General features: G+C 45.2%; 3 protein-coding genes across 6 annotated transcripts in view; 1 reads left to right on the top strand and 2 right to left on the bottom strand.

Annotated features, from left to right (window-relative positions):
* The first annotated feature begins 180 nt into the window (after positions 1 to 180).
* On the top strand, positions 181 to 3,316 carry LOC115049050 (derlin-2-like). The gene is made up of 7 exons (XM_029510995.1): positions 181 to 293; positions 640 to 705; positions 785 to 858; positions 943 to 1,036; positions 1,434 to 1,629; positions 1,739 to 1,829; positions 2,176 to 3,316. Exons 1-7 carry the CDS (start codon positions 204 to 206, stop codon positions 2,249 to 2,251), a joined length of 687 nt encoding a protein of 228 aa, XP_029366855.1. The 5' UTR covers positions 181 to 203; the 3' UTR covers positions 2,252 to 3,316.
* An 8-nt stretch (positions 3,317 to 3,324) lies between these two features.
* On the bottom strand, positions 3,325 to 7,195 carry smarcb1a (SWI/SNF related BAF chromatin remodeling complex subunit B1a). Its single transcript, XM_029510994.1, has 9 exons — positions 7,085 to 7,195; positions 6,282 to 6,393; positions 5,851 to 5,980; positions 5,533 to 5,672; positions 5,302 to 5,481; positions 5,042 to 5,208; positions 4,769 to 4,959; positions 3,926 to 4,057; positions 3,325 to 3,804 (listed from the first exon to the last, which is right to left on the bottom strand). The coding sequence occupies exons 1-9, from the start codon at positions 7,166 to 7,168 to the stop codon at positions 3,765 to 3,767; spliced, it is 1,176 nt and encodes a 391-aa protein (XP_029366854.1). The 5' UTR covers positions 7,169 to 7,195; the 3' UTR covers positions 3,325 to 3,764.
* Positions 7,196 to 7,878: 683 nt separating this feature from the next.
* LOC115048746 (ral guanine nucleotide dissociation stimulator) overlaps positions 7,879 to 16,818 on the bottom strand; it is a 43,088-nt gene continuing 34,148 nt past the window's right edge. For all 4 annotated transcript variants that reach the window (XM_029510470.1, XM_029510469.1, XM_029510466.1 and 1 more), the window contains exons 7-18: positions 16,640 to 16,743; positions 16,382 to 16,466; positions 14,579 to 14,656; positions 14,261 to 14,347; positions 14,142 to 14,174; positions 13,935 to 14,056; positions 13,670 to 13,765; positions 13,372 to 13,576; positions 13,169 to 13,243; positions 12,759 to 13,025; positions 12,564 to 12,678; positions 7,879 to 12,257 (exon numbers count right to left, since the gene is read on the bottom strand). In XM_029510470.1, the coding sequence (XP_029366330.1) occupies positions 12,082 to 12,257; positions 12,564 to 12,678; positions 12,759 to 13,025; positions 13,169 to 13,243; positions 13,372 to 13,576; positions 13,670 to 13,765; positions 13,935 to 14,056; positions 14,142 to 14,174; positions 14,261 to 14,347; positions 14,579 to 14,656; positions 16,382 to 16,466; positions 16,640 to 16,743 (1,443 nt within the window). In that variant the 3' untranslated portion in view covers positions 7,879 to 12,081. The remainder of the gene's footprint in view (positions 12,258 to 12,563; positions 12,679 to 12,758; positions 13,026 to 13,168; positions 13,244 to 13,371; positions 13,577 to 13,669; positions 13,766 to 13,934; positions 14,057 to 14,141; positions 14,175 to 14,260; positions 14,348 to 14,578; positions 14,657 to 16,381; positions 16,467 to 16,639; positions 16,744 to 16,818) is intronic.

Below are 16,818 nucleotides of genomic sequence, written 5' to 3'. Positions count from 1 at the left end.
CGGATTCGGACTTTATTTCCTTAAACTTTCTGTCTATCCGTCACTTTAAGCCTTAAAGGAACAGTAACGTCTTAACGTGGCGCGTGTGGGATGGATGGTGTTAATTGATGTGTGGCTCTGATTGGCTGTGGCAGGGAGGGGGCGGGGCCTGTGCAGATCATTCACAGGGTGAACTATGGTTGGCAGCAGCAGCAGCAGCAGAGATGGCTCACAGCTTCACTCAGGAGTATTTTCAGATCCCTGTGGTGACCCGAGCATACACAACCGCCTGCATCCTCACAACTGCTGCCGTGGTAAGAAGCAACAGCAACAACAGGAGATTTTCACCTTATAGCTGAATTCTAATTATGATGAAATGATTGTTTCCATTCATGCACACTAGTTATTTTACAACAGTTTCTAAATAGAAAGTAAATGTTTTATCAGGCGTTTCAAGAGCAGCAGTGAAAGAAATTGTGGTGAAATATTGTAAAAATCTGTGAAATGTTTTTCGAATTGAGACATTTTGTTTGTTTAAAGCTGCTGAAACGTTCGTTTGAGATTCGCTTCCTTCTGCCTAAAATTAAAGATGGCTGACAAAATGACAAGCTGACTTCACTTCCAAATGACTTGATATTTCATTTGTTGCTCATTTTTTAGCAACTTGAGGTCATCACGCCATTTCAGCTCTACTTCAACCCCGACCTCATCATCAGAAGATACCAGGTGACCTTCTTCAGCGGTTAATAAACGTAAAGCACATAAAGTATCAGGTCTACATTCTCTCTCTCTCTCGCTCTCTCAGATATGGCGTCTGATAACCAGCTTCCTCTTCTTCGGTTCTCTTGGCTTCAGTTTCGTGTTCAACATCATCTTTCTGTATCTTTTGTCACCGTTCTCGGTTTGAATTTTATTTAAATGGCAGCAGATCAGAGCTGCAGAAACATCCTTAACTTATATTAGGTACCGATACTGTCGGATGCTGGAGGAAGGCTGTTTCAGGGGACGGACGGCCGATTTCATTTTCATGTTCCTGTTCGGAGGAATCGTCATGACTGTATCCTTTAAAATAAGACGTAAACATCCAGACAGAAGACTGATAAAGAAGTTATTTATGAACACCTCGTCCTGTTTTTGGCCTAAATGAGGATGTGGGCCGACTAAAAGCTTGTAAAAGCAGCTACTGTACATGCAGCTCCACTTTTTTTTGATGATGCTCAGCAGTTTGTCGCCTGAAGCTCTTGTTCACATTCCAGGTTAATGATACAGAACTGGCTCTGTTTACTGCAGACGTCCCTCTGGGCTGTTGTGAAACTTTATGGGCTAATGTTTCATGGATCAGAAGTCATTTTGCTGTGATATCAGATCGGCAGCGTTTTCCTTTGAGAAACATCTGATGATCTGAGACTTTAACCGTCGTTGGCTGTGATTGAATTTAACCCGACGGCTTCCAGCTGTTTGGTCTGTTCGCCAACGTCTTCTTTCTGGGTCAGGCCCTCATTATCATGTTGGTGTACGTGTGGAGTAGAAGGCATCCGCTCGTACGCATGAACTTCTTCGGCCTCCTGAACTTCCAGGCCCCGTTCCTGCCCTGGGTGCTCATGGGATTTTCGCTGCTGCTCGGAAACTCCATCATGGTCGACCTCCTAGGTATAAAACATTTCTCCCAAAAACATGTCAACACCACCTTTCAGCTCCACGTATGAACCACACAGTCATCCAGCGCTGGGACGTCCTGATGAGTTCTCTCCCTCCTCAGGGATCAGCGTCGGTCACATGTACTACTTCCTGGAGGACGTGTTTCCAAACCAGCCGGGAGGAAGGAAGCTGCTGATGACACCAGAACTTCTGTAAGAACCACAACTCATCCAAATGTAAACTTTTAGCTACCGCTCCGACATTTCTCCAGCACTCTTTCACCCTCCATGGCGTCGCCCATCAGTTTGTCAGCTGCCGTTTGGAAGCCTCCACGTTTTTAAATTTGTTTGTTTTTGGAAACAAGTAGAAACCATATTTGGCGGTAGCCCCGCCCCCTAACCCCTCCCCTCCTTCCTGGTCAGACCATTAACTCATCAGGGAGGAGGAGGGACATTTTCCCATAGACTTCAACACAGCCTGATTTCTTTTAGCCAGTGGAGTCGCCCCTTCTCACTTCCTGTGTGTTGAAATTAAACTGATAAAGTTCTGTCTTTACAGACGGACCGTGTTCGACCGGCCGGAGGATCCGGACCAACATCACCTCCGAGAGCAGCAGGAGGAGCCACAAAACTAAAACCAGCTCAACATCCACGGAAATGTCTTCTCTTCTTACAAATATTCTTCTTTTCTGTGGCGCTTGTTGTCGGAGGAGTGTGGAAGTTTTTGGCTGAACTGAGCTGGTTTTCATTTGTCTTCAGCAGCAGAAACACATCAGGAATTCAGCCTGTGTGACGTTTTTTAATGTCAAATATCTACAAATCTTTTATGATAAAAGACGACAAGAAAACAACTGAGCCACAAAAATAACAAGTTCTTGTCCTTAGGAGCAGGTTTGACCCACAACTCCCTTCCCTGCTGTTGTGTCATCACCGCTGGAACGCACAAACTGCCGACAGCCTGAAAATCCCAACAGCCCCATCTGCACACGCTGCACTTTCACCTGCTGCCTTTGTGGGTCCAACACTGGACACTAAATGGAAATTGCTTAGCACAACAACACACAAACAAGCCTGCGCAGGAGCCAACAACAAAACATTAAAGCACAGAAACGTCAAGAAACCAGCTCTGTGACATCATCACATTTTAACCGGCAGATCTTTGTGTGTAGAAGGAAACTGAAGTCAACAAAACAAACCCGGTTTTACTTTAAAATGTTTCCTGTCTGAATCTGGAAGCAGTAACGTCGATGCAAGCCAAGCTAGCAGTTAGCAGGACTGGAGCTAAATGCTAACACTAGAACGCTAACATGCTGCTGGGAAGGTTTTTGTGATTTATCCTCAGGGGAACAGTTTAAGACAGAGGATGACCGTCCCCGTCAGGCCAACAGGTCGAGCCTTCAACTCCCAGGATTCATTTCTCCAGTAGTGAGAATATGCCGTCAAACACCGGAGACTCAAATCGGTGTTTCAGCAGGACAGACCTTCATGGACATTAAACACAAACTGCTAACATGGCTTAAAAAATTTTTTTTTTCTTTAAATCACAAAAAAATGATGCAGAGAAACAACCTTTAACAGAATCAATTAATATTAATAATCTACATTTGAATAAATTCCAGCTGAAGATAAAACCGGACAGCCTGAAAACAAAGTGTGTAAACATCGTTTCTTCTTTGTGGTGAATAAACGCCTTCAGTGACCACACAACTCAAGCTTTCACTTTTTTTTATTATTTTGTAAGAATTATTAAAATGTACAAAAAGACAACAAATACAACATAACAATATATTATCTGAGACCAGTTGTGTGATGTTTATTCTCCCTCTGTGGTCGGGTAAAGACAGTCATTGGTCAAAGTGAGAGAGCAGCTTCTCCACGCCGAGGATCATGGGGGAAAACACGAAGGAGGGACATTTTCTACCGTGGGCTTCGCCAAACAGAACGAAATATTATTATTAATAATAAAAATAAAAAGCAAGATGCTGAGCGGCGCACTGAGGACTCTGGTCGGCAGAGGAGACGCCTGGTGCACGATTGGAGGAACATCCCTGCTGCTGATGGTGATGCGAGCCATGACGGGAATCATACCTCAACCAAGACCAACGCCGTTCCTGTTGGAGGGAGGGGAAGGTGCCGGCGCAGCTTCGTCTACCACGCAGGCGCCGTGTTCGCCAGTCGCCTCATTCGCCTGCAGAGCAAAACGCAAAGAATTCAACAACAGGGATACAAACGGACCGACTGCAGGTTTGGAAATATTTCATCACTTCACAGACTCTTGTTGTGTATTCAACCTTTCAGCGGTTTCTCACCTTGTGTTTCTGTCCTGATCTCTGATCTTCTTCTCCATCTCAGCGTCTGTCAGGGTCTCCAGCAGGGGGCACCACTGGTCGGCGTCGCCCGTGTTTCTGATGGCGATCTCCACGGTGGGGAGGGGGTTCTCACTGAAAACAGCCAGAGACAAGCAGCTCAGCTCACCTTCAGGTGTCTCCTCCTTATGAAATAAAGTTACGCCAAAAACCCGCAAATGTTTCCTGATTCACCTTCCAGTCGACTGTTTGAAGGTTCTTCTGGTTGCCCAGAAGCTCTTTTTGTAAAGATAAACAACAAACTGGCAGCCAACAACAAGCACAAAGACATACAAAAAGACTCGGGACTCATTATAGAGAACCAACATGGCCACAGACCCGGGGGGGGGGGGGGGTAGTCAAACAGTCCGTCTGGGTAAACATGTTACACCCAGACAGACTGTTGCTATGGCAACAACAAAAAGCAGCACACAGGCTAACCTGAAGCTAACCCCTGAAAAACAGCATCAGACCTCAGCTGCTGGATCAAAGGTCAGACATCACCATGGTAACACATACAACAACACTGACATTTCCACATTTCTCTTTCTGCAACTTGATGATGAAATTTATTTCTCACTCAGGAGAGAAAAAAAATCCTAAATGCTGAAATAACAACCGTGAAGCACCAGTTGTGACCCCAAGCGCACAAACATTTCATTATACAGAAGTGCTTTTATTTTATTTGTATTTATACATTTTCCTCTAAAATACTGACTTTTTGAATGTATTTCTTCCTGTTACTAAACCACAGGACACAGGAAGTCAAACAGATCCCTGTATCTGTGTGTCTGTGTGCGGCCGTACCTAAAGGCGTACGTCCTCTGGTGCCAGCTCAGCTGACCGCGGATGCTGTAGGCGATGGTGGTGACAAACTCGCCGCCCAGGCCGAGCTCGGAGCAGAGCTTCAGGGCAAACTTCTCTGGAGAGTTCTCGCGCTCTGACATGTCCCACTCAAACTGGTCCACCAGCGAGATGTTCCCCACGTGGATGTTCAGCTGGGACACAAACACACAACGCAGCTGATTAGTGAGTCTGAACATGAAGGCATCACCTCAGAGAGTCAGTGCTGAGCGACACCTTGATGATGACTCTCTGGTCCGTCTGGTCCTCCAGGATGCTGTCTGTTGGGTACGACTCGATCTGTTGTCGGATGGCGGAGGCGATGGCGGGGACGAAGGCCAGCGGGTTCAGGTCTAGGTCGTCACAGAGGATCTCGGCGAACATCTCTGGTGTCATGAGCTTTTCTGGAAGCATCAAAAGGAGGGAAGAGGCAGTTTAGTCCTCCTTTTCAAACACAGTGGAATCCGCTCCCAGAGAAAGCCACGGTTAGATGTTACCGTTCATATTCCAGGTGAAGGCGTCTCTGAGCTTCTGCCCCTCAATCTCCATGTCCAGACGGATCGGCACCAGAACTTCAGACTGAGTGGCATTTTCGTGGATCACTGCTGGATCATGGTCGTCAAAGCTGAGCAGGAAAGACACCGGACAAAAACTTAGAAACACGCAGTAACAAACACCAAATCGCATTTTCTTTGCATCTGTCAGTTCCGCCATCATAAAAAGGGCTCACCATAGCGGGAAGGTCCTCTTCTTGTCACGGCCCAGTCGGCTGCGGTTGATGGTGGTGGAGCACGGCACGGCGTCCAGGTGGTGAGAGCTGTTGGGCAGCGTCGGAACCCACTGACTGTTCCTCTTCGCTTTCTGTTCCCTGGGACAAACCAAGACGACGATGATGAGTGGAAATCACAGTCCCTGAAGGCATCACTGACTGATGACCCATTCAGTTTACTGTACGGACCTTAAACGTCTCCCTTTGGACTGTAAATAAATAAAATGAGATGAACTCGTGAAACATGACAGAGACTTCTGATGGGTGACTGAAGTACCTGAGGTAGGCGGGCGGCTCAGTGCTAATGGACACGGCTTTGTATTTCTCATCGTTCCCTTCCAGGATCTCCTCAACTTCCGAGGCTTTCAGCAGCGTCACACTGGTGGCCAGCTGGGTGTAGCCATGATCTGCACAAAAAGAAAGAAGTCACATCGACGCTGCACACACAGCAGAAGATTCAACTCAGCTCAGACGCACAAGCTACAAACATTCATCAAAATTTGATGTGTGGGCTGACAAAGGCTCATTCGCAGTGTGCTGGATTTGAACAATGTTATCGGAATAAATGGTTTATAAGTGAATTACAGTTAGTCTGACAGAAAGTGTGGAACAACAGAGACTGTATCTTATTTTCAATGAGGAGAAACGGTGATGGGGATTCAGTGCCCCCCTCCAGCCGTAGATTTGGAAACACTGCTCTCTACTGACCGTGTGAGGACTCCACTATTTTCTTCCGCTCTTCTACTGATGCCAGCTTCCTCCATAATGACGGGTACCTTTTATACAGAGAGCCTCTGAACATGCGGAGGTAGTTTCCCACCTGAACACAGAGATGAAGATGATCCAAACAAAAATTTTCATTCTTTGGTCACATGAAAAATCTGCATTTTGGCCTCTAAGACACCAAATTTGAGCCATTAATAAAATCCATTCAGGGTTTTAGTCAACTTTTAATAATAATATTTTCTTTCTGTCTCCATTCTAAGTGTTAGTAAACTGACTATCTGCTGGACTTTTGGAAATTAAGCATTGCTTATTAAAAACAACAACGACAATAATAATATCAAGGTGAGCTGCTGCTCTGACTTCAGACTGACAAGAGCTGGAATTAGGTCAGAAAATCCATTTTAAAAGGTTTCAGTGAGTGTGAAATTATAATCGGATTAAAATGGGATCTGCAGCTGGGCGATGTTGTGATCAGCGCTGTTAGCATGTTAGCTAATCGGGAGCTAACTCAGGCGGAAAAAGGGTTTACTTCAGCGGAAAGACGGAGGTTTCCATGTCAGACTTCACCCCTTCACATCACCTAATAAAGCAGCCGCTTCGTTCCTGCCGGGTTTTCTCAGTTATTTTATCAAAAACGAATATAAATGAATGAGCCTCCGTCCGCCGTCCTCTCCCTCTGTTAGCATCCCCAGCTAACCGCTAACCGACCGGATCGAACCGGCTCGTTTCAGCCCAAAAGGTCGAACCGGCGAAGCGTCGATGGGCCGAAAAAGTGAAACACAAACCTCCGACCCGATCATGTAAAAGTCTCCATCCTCCTCCAGCTGAAACTTCACCGGTTTCTGTCCAAACGTTTTGCTAAGCGCCATACTGACGGCCAACAACAAAGCTGCGTGCTACTGCGCAGGCGCGAATAACGAGGACGTCTTGTCGCTTCGAAATGACGCTACTTCCGGTAATGTCATATTGTCAAACATTACATTTACCGAATTAAAGTTCCTCGTCTTTTTAAATATAAATTCCAACGTATATTTATTTAGTTTCCATTTTATTTACTTTGGCTTTAAATTGTATTAAAAAATCTGATGAACTGTTAAAATTGTCCACAAATATTGTTGCTTTTATTTCACACACGCACACACAGACACACAAAAAACATGTAATAATTGTTCTTTCTTCAATATTTCCCATTAATGGGAGTAAATGTTCAAATAATAAACCATTCTTTTATAAATATCAAAATGCAGCAGAGAAGGAGAAGAGTCTTTGTAATTTTATAAACTTAATGTTTATTCGTATATACATGAATATATTAATCTATAACCAAGAAAGGAGAGAATGTACAATGCAAAACAAATTCCATATATACAAATCAATAAATAAACAGACATAATCAAGGACAGTTTTGTTTTCTACACAGGTTCTGTGTTTCTTGGGAAAAAGGTAGGAAAAGTAAGTGAGGAGATCGCAGTTAGAAAAAGTTCTGATATCTTTTTGTTAAAATGGAAAATGGCACCCGAGCACAGTTCAGGGGAACAGAACCAAAACAGAAGACTGAAACACACACCACACCAGCTGACTTCCAGTTTTAACTTCTTTTTTTTTTTTTTTTAAACTTGTAAACGCAGCCTTTTTTCTTTTTTTTTTGTTCAAACTCGCACAGAATCAGGTCAAATCACAAAAGGTACGTCATGTCAACACAAGGCTATAACAACAACAACACACACACACACACACACCAGTCTGACATCAACCTCATCGGCATGGAAATACTCATCAATTGTTCCAAGTTCCAAACGTTCTCACACCGACCAGAGAACACGATCACGCTTCAGTCATGAGGTGGCGCTGCTGCAGAAAGCCCCCTGATACTGGCTGCAGCAGGGAATTCTGGGTAATAACAACACATTATTTTCTTATTTAAAACACCAACATTTTTGTTCCAAGCAATGAGAAGAAACTGACTCAAGTAATATGAGGAAAGGTCTGTTTCTATACTGTGTTTTATGATGCTGGATTCTTCTTTTGCTCATTTTACAGCTCTGTGGTTTTTTGTTATTAAAGTTTTGTGTCTCTCTTCAGTTCATTCATGTTTCTGTCTCTATTTATTTATTTATATATATATATATATTTTTTTTTTTTTCATTTTTTTTTTTTAGCAGTGACTTCGGTCCAGGAGCCACCTGAAGCCCGGGGCCCTTTTTCTCTCCCCAGTGAACCTGTTGGAGCACCAAATGTGGATTACTCTGCCATTGAAAATAGGTCCTACTAAAAATATATATAAATAAATAAATACAGAAACAACAATTGAAAAGAGTTGAGAGACAGACTGGTTGGTTAGTTTGAGTCTCTTTTGGGGTATTTGTTAACAAGAAAAGTAAAAAGTTAAGTTTTATCATCAGCATCAAATTTCAACAGTTTGGTTTTCTGTCGTTGAACGTCTTTCAGATGTTTGTTTGGAATAAAAACCAGATTTTTGCGGTTTCAAAGAGCTGATTTAACAGCAGGTGAGTCTGAGAACGTGGCGTTTCTACGACAGCTCCACCTGACAAACTTCAAGTTTCAGTCTGATTCTCCACAGGGATCTGGCTCTGGATCCAGAAGGTTTTTTTGTTTGATTTCCAGTAAAATGTGACAACAGTAAACATACAAACATGTTTTTTTTCTCGCTGTGAAAGGCAAAGGACTCCACTGTGAAAAGTAAACTTTCTCTCTTTTTTGTGATTTTTGGCACGTGGAGGGACACGCCTCCGCCTTCGCTGCTCGCCATCCGGACGAGCGAAGGGTGGGCGTTCACTATGACGCCATTGAGGGGGGAACGAGACTTTGTTTTTTCACAGTGCTCAACGTGACACGCCCATCGACAAGCAGAGAGTGACGGGGTCGAAGGTCACAGTGTTCAACAGCGAAGAATTTTTAGACCACAGCGTCACGAACAACATCCACGACAGCTGGGCAACGTGACGACATGCCGCTCACCATATTGCTTTCATTTTCTTTTCTTTTTTTGAGGGTGGGGCTTCATTTGTTTCATTGTGAAGAAGATTGTGACAAATATGAACTTCATGCAGGTGAAAAATAACAAAAAGAGAAAAAGGCAGAAAGTGGTCGCTTTTTCAATCCAGGCAAAATTACGTGTTTTGCTGCTGATATGAAAAATAAAACAGGAAAAATCCAACCTTGTCGCAGTGAACCCCACTTTTCCCTGAATTAGTGATTTCCCACAGTTCCCAGGATGCTGTGCAACAGCAGGAGGGGTGTGAAAATGTCGCTGTTGATCAAAATGACCTTAAAACTTTGATAAGCTCCGCCCCCTGATGGGCACAGCAGGTCCACGTTTGGATTAGTACAATTAGCGTGATTAGCCTGGAGCTTTAGTGAAACAGACACTTTAGTTATTTCAGCCTTTTAAAAACGAATCCAAGAACAAAAGTCTAAATTGAACAATTTGTTTTTGTGGTCCAAAGTGACACGAGTGTTAAAACACAAAAAGAACAACAGCTGAGCCGCCAAACAGGGAAAAGCCAGAACATGATTCATTTGTACAGGTTAATTTTTCCTTTTAACATTGTTCTACTATAAACTCTAATTTCATTATTGGAAAGTGCTTTACAAATAAAACATGTTGTAATAAAAGCTGCACATCTACTTCTGTCTGAGATGAAGGGTTTGTGTTAGAAATGGTGACAGCTAGTAGAAAAGGGGGCGGGGCTTGGGTAGCAATCCAGAAAAAAAAGCCCTTTCATGATGATTGTTGTGTAGTAGCTGTTAAAAATGTCTCACTAAAGTGACGCAGTTTAGTGTAAATATGAGCCCGTCACCAAAAAAGGCTTTTCATAACACTGATAAGATGTTCTGAGGTTGGATTTTTCTTTTCAAAGAAACAACACGGAGAAAGACGAGTTGCTTTCCTTTTTTGTGCAGTTTGGCTCCTTCACATAGTCTCATTTCAGCTTTTCTATATTTTTCTCTTCCAGCTCTGAGAACAATTAAATCCACCGTCCGACCTGCAGCGAGTCGGACCCAGCGGTCATTAATGAATATGAATAATGAGCCGCCATGTTTGAGGAATTACTTTAAACAGCCAAATGTCAAAATACCTGTTCGTTAAATTTCACTTACTTTTGACTTGTCTCATAGCAGAGAATTCATTCACCCTTTGGCCTCATTTCGTCTCTTTTATAGTTTGGTTGTTCAAAAGCTGAAAAACTCAGCGAGGAATTACAGATGCTTCTTCCAACACGGCGGCCTGTGATCAGTGACGTGAAGCTCGTACGACCTACGACCTTTTCAGAAAGATAATTAGCAGCACCATATAAGAGCAGAGGGAAACGCAAGAAAAATGTACAAAGCGGAGTAAAAAAAAAAAAAAAAAACAAGTGTTGATATTGTGATAAGTCTATTAACAAAATCTCATGGTCCGTTTGACATGAACATACTGCACGGTCGGCGTTAATCCATATTTACACTCAGTTTGTTCTGTTCTCCTCTCAGAAACTGTCCCGGTCACAGGACCAGCTCCTCACGGTGTAGTGGTTACCATTCATTGAAGTAACATAAAAAAATACTGGCAAATGATTCACGGCTGTGCCAACAGGACTGGATTCTGAGTCTCTACCTGCGTCGCATTTCAGGGTCTCATCCTTCACGGGCCCACTGTCCCGTTTCCAGAGACGCCTTCATTTGGTGCCTCCATTTCCAAAAAACAAAGGCTCAACCTTTCCCAGGATTCATTGCGCGTCAGATATGAAAATAATGTGGCAGCAGAAATATGGCAGCCTGAGGATTTCACCTTTCAATGGAAATGTTGGGTTTAAGTTGACGGTGAAAGAGTCAAAACCAAGTGCCGTAAAAAAAACCAAACAAAAACGCAGGTGTCTCCAAGTTCACTGGAAAAAAGGAGTTTTGCTTTGTGACGTAACAGTGAAAATCCACAACGGCCAAATGAATCCTCCAAAGGATTCAGGCCCTGAAGGAGGACACAGCTCGAGCCTCCATTTTTTTTTTGTAACATGGCAGCGTTCAGAAGAGTCCAGATTCCTCCATGTCAGAGCTGCTGGTGTTAAAACACTGACATGAGGGTCGAACGTTCGGCGCTGCAGCCCCAGGAAATGCTGTCGACGTCAGGAACCCTGGGCCGAGGCGGTAAAGGCGGCGGCACACACGCGACAAAAGTTCCCTGAAGAAATAGAAACACATTCGAACACCCAGCTGCTGGCTGCGGTGCCGTGCTGTCTGTTTATTTACACTCCATGTTGGGGGGGTGTGAGTGACGGCGGGATGAAGGCTAAAAAAAGTGTTGTATCGAAGGTGCAAAATTCTTCCGGCGAGGCTTGAATGAAATGTTTTTAAGAGCTGATCGTGCTGAAATGTAAACAAATGTAAACAAAAAAGTAACGGCCCAGGAAGTGAAATGGATCAGACCAGTCACGTGACGCTCAGCGCACAACCCCAACGCTGTTTTCCCCACCTTCGTGTCCCTCTGCTCTCAGGAGCCTGCGGCTCGACAGGAAGTGCGTACGTTTCCTCCGAGGGCCCGACAGCTGAGGCTAAGTGCTAAGACGCTCCTGCTAATCCAACAGGAAGGCTACTTGGTCATTTCTCCTCTGGCATCTCAAGTCTTTGTCCAAAAACCAAAACTCAGAAACTTCCGGTCAGTTTGCCTGCAACAGACGGAAACAAATGTTTCCTCTGAGGAGCGGAGACCAGAGCGGGTTGAGGTGGGGTCGGATGGGAGGGAGGAGGAGGAAGAGGAGGAGGCAGGAAGAAGGTGCGTTTCTCCTCAGAAGATCCCTTTTGCAATTTTCAGTCCCTTCTGTTTCATGCGAGGCAGCGTCGAACTGGCCACGTTCTTGGCGCGCACCGGCCGAGCCAAGCCACGCTTCTTCAGCACAAAGTCGTAGTTGGCAGTGGAGTTCATGGCGTAGAAGACGTTGGCGTTGTCCGGGATCCTCAGCTCTGCAGAACCAGACGAGAGAGAGGAAACAACCCGTCGTCAAACAGAACGAATCTGCTTCGTAAAACAAGCACCAAACCGACTGGAGCGTCAACAGAACCACATTTACTCGTCTGTCTGAGATAAAAATATTTCAGTAAGAGTTAGTTAGCTCATCGTCAGGGAACCTCAGACCAGAACAGTCTGTTCTCAGATAGTCCTGGTTCAGGGCCGGTGACGATAGACCACATGGACTCACACTCTTCTGTCATGTTGCATATTTTTGACGACGACACAACATTCTGTGACAAGTCTGTTTCCTTGCTCACCTTTGTCCTCAGAGATTTTCTGCATCAGCTCGTAGTCCTCGGTCTTCTCCCGGTCCAGGTTGTGTTTGATCATGGCCTTCCTGATGACGGCGGGAGTCTTGTCCTGACTCGTCACCTGAATCAAAACCACAATTAACCTCAGTAATGACTTTTACTTCAGTGATTGTTTTTGTTGGATTTTCTCTGTGACCTCACCAGGATGCTCTTGTACATGTTGCCGTTCTCCACGTCCAGGCTGACCCGGATGATGCAGCAGTCGTCCACCTGCTGGTTGTACAGCGGCAGCGACAAGGTGGAGTAGTTCGACACCGCCGACACGGAGCGTTTGTGCGAGCGGGAGGCCGACAGTGGCGTGGAGGAGGAGACAGAGGAGGACGAGGCGCTGCTGGAGCCGGAGGCCGAGCCGGAGCTGGAGCCCATCCCCGAGGTGTCCAGAGACGACAGAGACGTACACTCCCAGAACTGAGGAGGGGTCAAAGGTTAGAGTTTTCACAGGATGACATCACTGCTGTTCTAATGTCGTATGTCTAATGGACTCTGATCATAGTGAAATACGGAGGGCATATTATTATGTCATATAGATAAAAACGTAAAAGGAAAGTTACTGTTGACGTCGTATCTGCTGGCGGAGCTTCTCTGCCCAAAGCAGTGACGGTCAGTTTCACCGAAGGAGTCGACGTCTGGAGGGATGACAGAAAAACCAGAGAGCATCAACAAACAGCTGTACGGAGGAGAAGAATTAAAGAGGGAGCAGCGTTCCCTGGTGACATCACAAAGGGCTGTTTAACATTCACAAACTCTCGCTCACTTTTCTCTCGTGTCCCTCGGGGGAGTCGGACAGGAAGCTGGCGTTCACGTCTTCCAGGTCTGAACCACTGGAGCTGACGGAGGTGACGCTGAGAGCGTCTCCGCTGTCCCCCCCGCCTCCTTGGTACGGCCTATAATGCGAGTGGTCGAAGGACTTGGAATGAGAGCCTGCGGCGCCGCTGGAGCCCGCCTCCGTCAGCTGCCGGCTGGACGACAACAACAACAACAACAACAACAACAGTTTCATCCTGCACTCGAGTGTCCGACTGGGAGTTTCTGCCTCACTGTGGGTCACTTACTCGCTCCAGCGTTTCATGATCCCTCCGTTCTTCTTGGCTCTGAGCGTGTTGCTCGCTGACTCCGACAGAGGCTCAATCTCACAGGACAGATTGTAGCTGCAGGAACAGGAAGTCAGTGTGAAGCCATGATTGTCTTTCTTTCTAACTCTGAGAAGGTGGACTGACAGCTCCCTGACAGCTCCCTCTCTGTTCAGATCCATCAACACCCGGCTTTTGTTTGGCTTTTGATGTGAAGTCAATAGTCCTCCCCGGCTGACTTACTGACCTTTCTGCCTCGCTGAGTTTTTCCACGCCTGCGAACCATTCTCTGAAGTGGCTGTCCTGAGTGAAGCTGTAGTTGTTGGAGGCCAACTGGAGCAGTTTGATCTGAGCAATCACCTCAAACTCCTGCAATGTAAGATCAGAGTTAGTCATCAGCTTTGTGCTGAGCTGAAGTTCTTTTCCCTTAAACTCAGTCAAAGGTTCATTTTACCTTTCTTCTTTTCTCAAAGTTGATGAGCCCTCCCTGAAGAAGAGATAAAAACTTTGTGTTAGTAAATAAATAAATAAAATAAAAGAAAAAAACCCTCCAGACAGTCAGATGTTTCTGACCTCAGTGTAATCCTTCATGGCAGTGTCCATCATCACCAGGTCCGTCAGGAAGGTGCCCAGGTAAGGGATGGTCCCCTGCATCACTCCCTGTTCACAGAGGGAACACCAGGTGAGCAAACATAGACCCCTCAACAGAAACTCTGAAATGACGAGTAAAGAGAGCAATAAAAAGAGACGACAGAGAAGCTGAGAACGACTATTTCTGCTTTCTCACTCAAATATTCGTCAGCAGATGGAGCTGTTGGCCCAAAGTCGAGTCACAGACAGACCCACATTTTGTTTTATTTTCCTGTGTGTGTTTTTGCACTGTGGCCTCACCAAGTCTCTCTGCTGCTGGTGTCTCCGCTGAGCACGTTTGGGATTTATTTCCAAGGTTGCGAACTTGGATGTTCCCTCCTGAAGAGCAGAGAAACACAGTAAATCAATCAGTTCATATTCAAGGATAAAGAGAACTAAACTGCAGCTCATCAAATTTCCCAAAATTCAGCCAAAGGGCGTTAATAGCAGTGAACACTTTAGTTCAGGTCTGTGAGGATGCTGGATGAAGAACTTTGATTGTTCTTTGATCTGCTTCATAATGGAGATATTAAACTGATGTTCATGCTCATCACTTTTTCTTTGTTGAAAACAAAAAAACAACAACATGAACAATCCCAGCGATGTAACCGACTTTGTGCGGCCTCGTGTAACCAGACACGAGTCAGCGGAGGCGAACGCAGCCTGGCCTGAGCAGATAGAGCGGGAGAGCGGCGACGCCCCGAGGTGTTCGTTTACACCGGCGTCAGGCCGGAGCTGTTATCTCCACCTGCCCGAGGTTCCCTCCCCGTGACGTCAGCAGGGATTCCCTCAGAGGAAGCCCGGTCTATTACATCAGCAGACGCCTCGTTTAAAGGCTTCCTCTGATAATATTCTGCATTTTTATTAACACTGGCAAAAAACTGTCCCCAACTACGAACTAAAACACACTGACCTGCCTGGTTTTTCTTTTTGTTTTTTTAGTTCAGGACATCTTTGGAGAGTTTAGATGAAAACTGCATGGATTGAATCCTGCTTCAATTTTACTTTTTTAGATATTAGAATCTGAACGGCCTGTGTGTTCTCAGATAATCATACATCATAGTGATGTTAAAGCAGGTTCTCACAATGACCTAAACCAGAGGTCTGAGGTTTGAACTGTCCCCAGGTGTTCATGGGACATCTCTCTGCTTATCTGCCTCATCGGATGAACATGAATTAGATATCAGCAGTGTATCTGTTTACTGTTGACATCCCCCCGTCAGCTGATGCAGCGGTAGCCTGTGAAGTCATCAGCTCCACCGCTGCCAAACTACTGACTGAACACCCAGATGCATTCATGTTATATATTTTATTCCCTTTGTGTAATGCTGCTGTTACACTGCAATTTCCCAGTCTGGGATAAATAAAGTATCTATCTATCTATCTATCTATGGACACACTCTCAGTCCCAACTCAATAAATAATAGTTGTATCACATCTGTGTGTTCGTGTTGTGTTATGACTTTCACAGCTGAAAAAAAACCAAACACATTTTGTCGTGACAGAACAGGTTAAGTTGCCCTCTCATTGCCTGTTTTGTCACGTTTTCTTGTGCTCTTGAACAGAATACGGTGGTGTTGTCGACGCCGCTCTGCATTTGGTCCATAAATCACATTAATGATTACAGCGATCTGTCGCCAGCACGGAGCCCACCCAGGACATGATGAGTAATACGCTGTGATCCAAAAGAACACGGAACACTGTGTTCTGCCCTGCAGGATGTCTCTCTGGACGTTCTTCTGCAGCTGTTGTGAGACAGACATGAGGAAGTCCAGTGATGGGACGGGTCACAGAGCCCGCCGCCATCTGTTCAGCTGCCATATGTAACTGTTACGCAATTCCGGCGGAGTCATTAGTTGTTTTGTTTGATTAATGGTTGGATAAGACACAAAAACATTTCTCTCTTTCGTCCTCTGCAGGCATAAAAACATGATCACAGAGAGACGTTTGTTATCTGAACCAAACAGTATTGCTTTTCATGAACAGTAAATAATTTCACGGTTCTGTTCTGTTGGTCGTTGCTTCTTGAGGATTTGTGTGTGGCGTTGAGAGGCAGCGTCTCACCTTCACCAGCAGCTCTCGACTGAGGGAGTAGTTGTTGTCGTCTGAGAAGATCTCGGACAGCTCACGGAAAGTGCGGAAGCTCTCACTGCAGAGCAATGCAGGGGTCAGTGAATGACACACAGAAATAATATAAGAAAACCTCTTTATCAAACTCTCCTGTGTTCCAGGACACTCGCTGCAAACCAAGCAACATGCACAGAGCCTTTAATATCTTTAATAAGCAAGATCCATTTTATATCGGAGAGACTGGAAACCCACCGTGACACCTCCTCCCAGGTCCTCTTCAGGCGGTGGATGGCGTTACACTGCAGAGCAGACAGGATGGCACGCAACGAGGAGAAGTTCTTCAGGATCCGACACTCCTGAGCAAAACGGGAGAAGTGACCCGGTCAGGGAAAGAGACGGGACGAGCTCGACTGATTTTATTTCATGTCCCA

Source organism: Echeneis naucrates, chromosome 9 (genome assembly GCF_900963305.1).
Source record: "Echeneis naucrates chromosome 9, fEcheNa1.1, whole genome shotgun sequence".
Taxonomy (NCBI): Eukaryota; Metazoa; Chordata; class Actinopteri; order Carangiformes; family Echeneidae; genus Echeneis; species Echeneis naucrates.
The sequence above is the reverse complement of the archived record's forward strand: the minus strand, read 5'-3'. Positions and strand labels throughout refer to the sequence as shown.

Bases quoted from the DNA above. Each gene is read 5' to 3' on its own strand.
- LOC115049050 (XM_029510995.1), top strand. From the start codon at position 204: ATGGCTCACAGCTTCACTCAGGAGTATTTTCAGATCCCTGTGGTGACC. The intron at 294-639 runs GTAAGAAGCAAC...CTCATTTTTTAG, and splicing joins TCCTCACAACTGCTGCCGTG to CAACTTGAGGTCATCACGCC. The intron at 859-942 runs GTATCTTTTGTC...AACTTATATTAG, and splicing joins GTGTTCAACATCATCTTTCT to GTACCGATACTGTCGGATGC.
- smarcb1a (XM_029510994.1), bottom strand. From the start codon at position 7,168: ATGGCGCTTAGCAAAACGTTTGGACAGAAACCGGTGAAGTTTCAGCTG. The intron at 5,981-6,281 runs GTCAGTAGAGAG...CTTTTTGTGCAG, and splicing joins AATAGTGGAGTCCTCACACG to ATCATGGCTACACCCAGCTG. The intron at 5,673-5,850 runs GTACTTCAGTCA...GGTTTGTCCCAG, and splicing joins GAGCCGCCCGCCTACCTCAG to GGAACAGAAAGCGAAGAGGA.